The sequence below is a fragment of the Talpa europaea genome (genome assembly GCF_964194135.1).
Source record: "Talpa europaea genome assembly, chromosome: 2".
Lineage (NCBI taxonomy): Eukaryota > Metazoa > Chordata > Mammalia > Eulipotyphla > Talpidae > Talpa > Talpa europaea.
The window spans coordinates 117,445-125,533 of NC_140068.1; the positions used below are offsets into that span (position 1 = coordinate 117,445).

Below are 8,089 nucleotides of genomic sequence, written 5' to 3' on the forward strand. Positions count from 1 at the left end.
GCGGGGCAGAGCGCTGCCGCAGCTCCGGGGCGGGGCCACCGCGGCAGCGCGGCCTCTGATTGGCCGCCGCGCAGGTCCTCGCGACAGGGATTTTTAAACGCGGCTCTTTTAAACGGCCGCTGTGCGGCCTCTGACGCGCGGCCCGGCCTCCCGCCGCCCTCGGCCCGGGGCGCGCGGGGCGCGCGTCTCTCCGACGGGAGAGCGGTGCGCGCGGAGGCGGGCGTCCGGGCCCCCAGCCCTCGCCCGAGCCGCGCCCACGCCCCGCGGGGCCCGGGCCGCCCGGCCAGCGCTTCCCCCGCCCGCGTCCTCCGCGGCGACCCGCGGGCGAGCGTCCTTCCCCAGCCGCTCGGGGCCGCCCGCGCGCCGCCCCCCGGGCCGGGCGGGACCCGGCCGGGCGCCCGAGTCGGACGCGTTTCCCGCGCGACGCGGCGCCGGGGCCGGGGCGCGGCCGGCGGGCTCCCTTCCCGCCGTCGAGCGGCCGCCTCGCCCGCTGCTCCCTGGTTGCGCGGCTGTCGGGCGGCCCGACGCTGAGTCTCCTGCCCGTCAGGAGGGGGCGCGGCCCTCGGGAGCCGAGCCCGCAGCCCGCAGCCCGCCGCGTCTCCGCCCCCCGCCCCGCCCCGCCCCGCCCCGCCCCGCCCGCCGCGCGGACCTCCGCGCCCATCGACGCGCGGGCCAGAGCGGCCGCGCCGCGGGGCCGGAAGTGACGCGCTTCCGCCGGCCGCCATCTCGCCGTGAGACAGCAGGCAGCGCGATGCTCCCGTCCGTCGCCCCGACCGCGGGCCCCGGCAGCTGCCTGGCCATGGAGCCGCGCTGCGCCGCGGGGCCGCTGCAGATGCGCTTTTCCCCCTACGCCTTCAACGGAGGGTAAGTCCGCGGGGCCGCGCTGCCGCGTCCACCCGCCGCTCCTCTGGTCACCCTGGCCTTGGGGGCTTCCCGGAGCCGGCATTTGGGCCCCGGGACGACCGCGGAGAGAAACGGGAACGCGGCAGAGCTAGAAAAACGCGCCTGACTCTAGGTCTGCTCCTCCGGGAAGCCGGGCAGAGGCCTTGGAGAGGCGGGCGCGGCTAGAGGGGCCTGTGTCTGCAGCGCAAACGCCTGGTCGGAGGACTTGATTTCCTGTTATTTTTAAATTACTTGGCAGACGTAGTTTCAAAGATCGACCAGTGCTTTCTATTTTTCTAGCTTAAATTTAGGCATATAACTCAAGGGGAGCTTTTTGACAGGTACGCTCTTGCATTTTACAGTCAAGTTTTTTTGTTACCAGCTTTGTTTTAAAGTACAATATTCCACTTACCTGCGGTTTTCATTTTTTTTTTTTAAGATTTAGTTTATGCACACAAGAGCTGGGGTACAGGCCAGAGGTGCGGGAGGATGAGAGGATTCACCAGAGACAGAGCGGGAACAGAACACGCAGATTGACTGAAATACACTGCTGAGGGGAGCAGCGGGGAGACAGGACAGGTCTGCCGCGCCATGTGGGTTGCGGCTGGGGTGGCGGGGGATTGAACTCTGCTGCGAGGCTGCGATTGCTTCACAGTGCGGTGCTTAACCCCTTGGCCACCAGGGAGCTATTTGGGTGTCTGCTGAGCACTAGACATTGTGTAAGGGTTGGGTATAAAGAAAAGCCGGGGCCTCCCTGGTAGGGCAAGGGGTTAAGATGCAACCTGTGAAGCTGTCCGCGGCCACTGCAGCAGGAGCTCGATCCCCTGATGGCCAGGGAGAAACCCACATGGCGGGCAAATCTCTCCTGCCTCTCCTGCTGCTCCCCTCAGCAGTGTATTTCAGTTGATCCACCTGTTCTGCTCCCCACTTTGTCTCTGGTGAATCCTCTCAACCCCCATATTTCTGGTCTGTACCCCAGTTCTTGTATGCATAAATAAATAAATCTTAAGAAAAAGAAAAACCACCAAGCTCTTCTCTGAGCACAGAGCCTCCACCCGCAACTGCCCCCACGGGAGTCCCGGCCTGTTCTGTAATATCAATGCCTTGCACAGATTATTGGAGGAGGATAATGACATTGGTGATAATCAGTCTTTTCTGTTACCGCCTAAGAACCTGCTCTGGCTTAGTGAGGCTTCATGTTTCTTTGGAAGTACTTACTGTTGTAGCCGATGACTTGTAGCCAGGGGTCCTCTCTGGTCTTTCCTCCTGCGCCTGAGCCCTGTCCTCGCTCACTCAGAAGGGTTTTGCCAGTGCACCTGACCCTTGAACAGTCCAGCCCTCTCATGTGCGGCTTTCTTGTCGGCAGACGCCATAAGCGTGGGCTGTTCAGGTGCCGTGTGGGCTGAGCGTCTCCACATTCCCAGCACCTTATCTCCTCTGCTCTGCCTGGTTCTGAGCACAGGCGTGTAGTGCAGCTCGCAGCAGACGTGGTCCCTGCTGTCTGCTGGGTGGTGTCGCTGGAGTCAGGGTTAGGTGTGAACTGCTGACAGCACAGGACTGTCCCGAGGCCGCAGGGGCGGGGGTGGAGGGGTCCTTACCTTCCAGGATTCATTCCTTTTTTTTTTTTTTCTCTTTTCCTCAGTACTGTCCTGGCAATTGCTGGAGAAGATTTTTCAATTGTTGCTTCTGACACTCGATTGAGTGAAGGGTTTTCAATTCACACCCGGGACAGCCCCAAATGCTACAAATTGTAAGTAACTGTTTCTAATGACACATTTCCCAACCTGAGTCAGCTTCTGTATGGTTCATCTCTTGGGGTTGTAGGCTGTTTGGAACTTTCTTTGCGTCTTTTGTTAGAAAACATTTCTTAAAGGAGGGCTCCTTAATAGTAGAATGTTCAGTTATTTAGTTCTGAAATGAAGGGACCAGCGGTGCTTTATCACCTGTCGTTCCATCCTCTTGTCTTTCCATTAATTCCTTAAATGTTTTGTCCTTTTTTTTTTTAAACCTGAAATGTCCACTTTAGGCGTTTCCTAACAACTTAGATTCATAGCTCACAGTTTTAATTGACTAAGAATGTTTTTTTGAAGGAAAACGTCTGCATGAAACACTTGCACGCGTCCCTCATATTTGTGGTTTCTGTTGCGTGTTATTGGAGACAGAAACGAGGTCAGTACCTGCAGTGCCAGGAAAGGAACAGGAATGGGGGTGAGCCTGGTCCCAGGCCGGGCCCCATGGGACCGAGCTTCACCCCCCCATTTCCTCCTGCACAGGAGCCCGCCCTTGCCTCAGGCACCCGGCATGTGTCTGCATCTCCCCTTCATGTCCTATGATGCTCCTTTGTCTCTTGTCTCCTTCTCAGTGTGACTTCTGTAATTTTACAGCCGTGAACATAAATCTAGAGATTTCATGCGATGCCGCATCACAGCCCCGCGCTGGCTGCTCGTCTGGGTCCTGTCTGTGGGTGCGAGGGTACACAGGCGAGGGGCGCGTTCCGGCCAGCACGGCTCGCAGTGGTGCGTGCGGCTGAAGCTGCCTGCCTTTGGAGCTGACCGCGGGCCCACGTCCCTCCCTCCCCCTCCCCCAGGAGCCCGCGTTTACTTCTGAGTGTGTACATGGCCTTCCTTTGACACACCTGGGTCAGACTTAAGGCTTCGGGTCCTTTCCTGCCCTGTGGCGTGCTGTCACCCCATCCTGCGGGGGGGCTGTGGAGGGTAGAGGTCTTGAGTTGGTTCTGCTCTCTCTAGAGATGGGGCAGGACACGTGGGCCATGCCTACGGTGGCGGCCTCCAGGCCAAGTCGGATGTGTTAGTCGCGCGTACGTTTCTGAGTACAGGGCTGGCTGTGGTGCAGGGCTGGCCATGTGGCCTCTGCTCGCTTAGCTGAGCTTGGTCCAGGTACCTAACAGCCCGATACCAAGGTCTGGGGACCCGTTTCTGCATCAGGGTTGAACCTGTTGCTCTGCGGCGGGCATTTGGGTGCTGTATTTGCTTGTTTTGTCAAGAAGAACCATGACGTGCCGGTGAGCTGCACAGTGGCCTGGGGCATGCACCTGCAAGCCTGTGTGAGCCTGTTGGCAGCACGGGGCTCCAGCAGTAGAAGGCTTGGGTGAGGGGCATGCCCTTAAATTTTCACTAGATGTCGCTGAGCAGCCCTTTGAGGAGTGAGACCCATCGGCAGCTCTGGCGTGTCTGCGGGCTGGGCCGACATGCTCACTCCCCTGTGCTTGGACCTTGACGGCCTGGGGCTCTGCCGTCCCCCTGACGCCTTGTCTGTCTGCCCTGAGACTGTCCCAGAATCTCGCTCACCTGTTGTGTTTGCTGGGCTCTTCCTGTCTGTCGGGGCCTTCGTGGAGAAGGACGTTGAAGTCAGACATGGGCCGCCACGCCTGCCGATCTCCTAGGGCTTCCCCAGCTTTGTTCGTCGTGCTTTGCTCAGTGGAAGGTTTAATCTTTTATGTAGTCAGATTTGTAAAACATTTCAGGGTGGACATTGGGTGGTACCTTTAGTCCATTCAAAGTTTTTGTTTTCCTTTCAGTCTCTGATCACCTTGTAACCATTGGGCACAAGGAATGAGATGTGGGGGGTGCAAGGGGCTCCCCACCCCACCCAGGAGTGGATTAGTCACACACTGTCATCGAGTGAATAGTGGGGACAGGAGTTGGAAATCAAAGTTGTCCTGGGCGCGTTTGCGCCTCTGACCAGCTCGGTTTGCACTGTGCGCTCTGCAGGACAGACAGGACGGTCATCGGATGCAGCGGTTTCCACGGAGACTGTCTCACCCTGACGAAGATCATTGAAGCACGGCTGAAGGTAGAGGCTTTTATAGCTGTCTCACTGCAGAGACGCTCACCGTGGCGTCCCTGGAGCATGGGGGTGAGTAGCGGAGCAGCTGGCGGGGCCCTGGCCAGCGGGCGAAGGCGAACTACCCGACGCGAAGCTGTGCCATCGGCGCAGCATCAGCATCGTGTAGAAAGCTCGAGCCAGTCCCTCTGGGTCCCTGCCCGAGGGTCCGCTGCCTCATGGCGTGGCCCAGAGGGGGGTCTTCTGGAGATACTTTAACAGCAGAAGCAAGGCAGCCACTTTCCCGGCTGTGGGAAGGTTACAGGCAGGTTTGCTCAGGCTCCGGGCGCTGCTGTGCTGGCGCGTGGTAGACGGGACACACCGTCAGGCGTCGGAAGGGGTGGGGCAGGGGCAGTGGCTCAGGCCTGGCTGAGGAAGACGATTGCAGGAGGCAGCGCGGGCGGGAGCCAGGAAGGGGTCGTGTGAAGAGGTACTGGGTGCAGGGACGGGGAAGAGCCGGCTGCGGGGGCGGGTCCTGAGGGGGCCAGCGGGGTTTGCTTCGCATCCTTCCCAGGAGCACGGCTGGGAGGACAGTTGACCTTGAACAGCACAGGGTGGAACGGGAGGGTCCTGTGGGCAGGTGACCTCGCTGCTATGTGTGGACGAGGGGCTTTCTCGTGGGACTTTCTCAGTGACATTTTATTTGCTTGTGTTGTAGAATTTTTCACTCAGGCCAATGACCTAGAATTCCCAAGGGCTTAGTGAGTAGATGACAGAGTCAGAGCGCCCCGCTGCACCTGCCCACCCTCCACGCCACCTCTGTTGTGTTGCAGATGTACAAGCACTCCAACAACAAGGCCATGACCACTGGGGCCATCGCGGCCATGCTCTCCACGATCCTCTACTCCAGGCGCTTCTTCCCCTACTACGTCTACAACATCATCGGGGGACTGGATGAAGAAGGTCGAGTTCTTTCTTTCTGGAAAATGGGGGGGACATTTCTCACTGGGTACGTTTCCATCTGGTATTTGAAAGAACATCGACACCACTTGTCCCACAGCTTCCTTTTCCCACGCCTGTAGGGAGGTGAGTGCGTGTCCAGGGACAAGCCCCTGCGGTGGGTGTAGGGCGGGTGGCGACGTCATCGTTTTATCCTAAGGTCTTCACCTCTCAGTGGTGCATATTTAGCATTTTAGCACAATGGAAAGAAATGTGATTTGGAGAAGCTTAACCCGAGTCTGTTTAAGTAGCGGTGACTTAGAAGCAGGCATCACTGGTCTCGTCACGTCTTTAAAGACGTCGGGAGCCTTAGGAGATGTGGGTGCGCTTCCGCCACCTTCACTTGGCGTTTCTGCTAGAGTCAGGCCACAGGGTCTAGGAAAATCAGTCTTGCTCCCAACATCTCCCTGTTCTCGACTGAAAGCTAATGACCCTGGAGGGACACTGGGGTTTCTCCAGGCCCCTTCGTGGCTCCCGCATGGGTATTGGGGCCGGCGGCGTCGCTTGGCACTGGGAAGATTTAACTTTCGGTGTACAGGAGTGCCCCACGGGCTCCTTAGGGAAACGGTCTCTGCTCACCTGGGCCTCCCTGAGACCGTCCATGTGAGGAGCGCGGCGGGCGCCTGATGGCCAGTCCTGGAGACAGGATGGGGCCTGTGGCTGAGTGCTCGGCCACGCTGATGGTCTGTCTCGTTTGAGCTGCGCTTTGGCTGGATTGATTTCCACTGTGATTTGGGGTTGTGGTTGGCGGGACTCTCATGGAAACTTTTTTTCTTCAGGGAAGGGAGCTGTGTATAGCTTCGACCCCGTGGGGTCCTACCAGAGAGACTCCTTCAAGGCTGGGGGCTCTGCCAGCGCCATGCTGCAGCCTCTGCTGGACAACCAGGTACGGGGCTACAACAGGCACAACTGTGGGGCCTGGGAGGGCTGGGCAGCGGCCCAGGAAGGGTACCAGGAGGAATGGCAGCTTCATTGTGCGTGGGCTCACTGGCCTGCCCCATGCAGCCTCCTGCTGCACTGCACACACCCTGCTCCCACCCCGAGCCTCCTGGGGCCCTCACGTTCCTGGCCTGAGGTCTGCAGCACCCCGGGTCCGGGCGTTGGGTTCTCTTGACAGCATCACTTGGCGACCACGGCCTCCTGCTCCCCCACCTCGTTCCCCTGTCTGTCCCCTCCCGCTTTTCCATTCCCGAACTGCCTGGCTCCAGCCTTCCTTAGCGTGTCCTGCCTCAGCCTGCTTCCCAGGTGGGCCGCGCGGCTCTTCTGAAGCTCGTTCTGTGCAGTCCCCTCCGCTTGCCACCCATCTGGGCCACCTGGCCTGTGGCCACACCTCGCCTCTGCTCCACTCTCCGCCCATGCCCTTCCTGGCCGGCCTCTGCAGCGCCATGTGTGGGGCTCACCGAGTGCAAGCGTCTCCTTCAAGGGCGTCTCAGCCGTGGGATGTGTTGGGCGTGTGCGGGCCTGTGAGTGACCATCCTGCTGTCCTGCAGGTCGGCTTTAAGAACATGCAGAACGTGGAGCACGTCCCGCTGTCCTTGGACCGGGCCCTGCGGCTCGTGAAGGACGTCTTCACCTCTGCGGCCGAGAGGGACGTGTATACCGGGGACGCACTCAGGATCTGCATCGTGACCAAGGAGGGCATCCGGGAGGAGACCGTGCCCCTGCGGAAGGACTAACCTGCAGGGGGAGGTGGCCTGGCTGGGCAGGCCCTGTGTGGGCAGTTTCATTAAAAGTAGCCACTGGGCCTGTCCCTCCCTCACTGTGTGCTGAGCCCGCATGCGTGTCCTTCCCCTTGGCTCTTCTCTCATGCTTTTCTTCCAGAGCTATTTTTGTATTTTAAGGTGAAAAACTAAGTGGGCATATCAGTTTTTCCTGACATGTGTGAGGAAAAATCTTACTGGAAAAGTCGACGTTTCTGATGAACTCGGGGTGGCTCAGCCCGCTGCGGGGAGGGTTCTTGGGACGTCCTGAGCCTGCGGGTTCTGCCTTTCAGCCGTCTCTGACTTTCAGGGTTTCTCTGGTTCCAAATGGATATTGTTGGGACCTTGCGTTGCTGGAATTGCAGGGCCGTCTAGAAAACACATCATTCGGAAGAAAATTGCAGAAGCAAATAGCCCTTTAAGTGGGTCTTAGACAAAAATCTGTGGGAAGTTTTGCAGTTTAGGAATGTAAAAGTTGAGACCTAAATTTTGATAGCGCTGAAGTGGTTTTTCTTTTAGAGACATTAAATCCATTTTAACCCCGTTACATACAATGTGGGGCTTTAATTTACTTGCTGTTGAGCGAGTTCCATTTTCCAGCATAACCTAGAGAGCTCTGCAGCCTGTGGTTTAATGGAAGTGTACTGTCGGCCTATTAAGAATTTAATTCAAATTATGAAAAGCCCGACTAGGTACGTACTTTGAAACGTGTTCTGCAAACCGCC

General features: G+C 58.5%; 1 protein-coding gene across 1 annotated transcript; it reads left to right on the top strand.

Moving 5' to 3' along the window:
• Positions 1–741: 741 nt before the first annotated feature.
• Positions 742–7,390, top strand: PSMB1 (proteasome 20S subunit beta 1). Its single transcript, XM_084256243.1, has 6 exons — positions 742–864; positions 2,525–2,632; positions 4,614–4,695; positions 5,499–5,628; positions 6,444–6,550; positions 7,155–7,390. Exons 1-6 carry the CDS (start codon positions 752–754, stop codon positions 7,338–7,340), a joined length of 726 nt encoding a protein of 241 aa, XP_084112369.1. The 5' UTR covers positions 742–751; the 3' UTR covers positions 7,341–7,390.
• Positions 7,391–8,089: the final 699 nt, after the last annotated feature.

Excerpts from the sequence above, each read along its gene's own strand:
- PSMB1 (XM_084256243.1), top strand. The coding sequence starts at position 752 with ATGCTCCCGTCCGTCGCCCCGACCGCGGGCCCCGGCAGCTGCCTGGCC. Across the intron at positions 4,696-5,498 it reads TCATTGAAGCACGGCTGAAG|ATGTACAAGCACTCCAACAA; the intron begins GTAGAGGCTTTT and ends GTTGTGTTGCAG. Across the intron at positions 5,629-6,443 it reads CGGGGGACTGGATGAAGAAG|GGAAGGGAGCTGTGTATAGC; the intron begins GTCGAGTTCTTT and ends TTTTTTCTTCAG.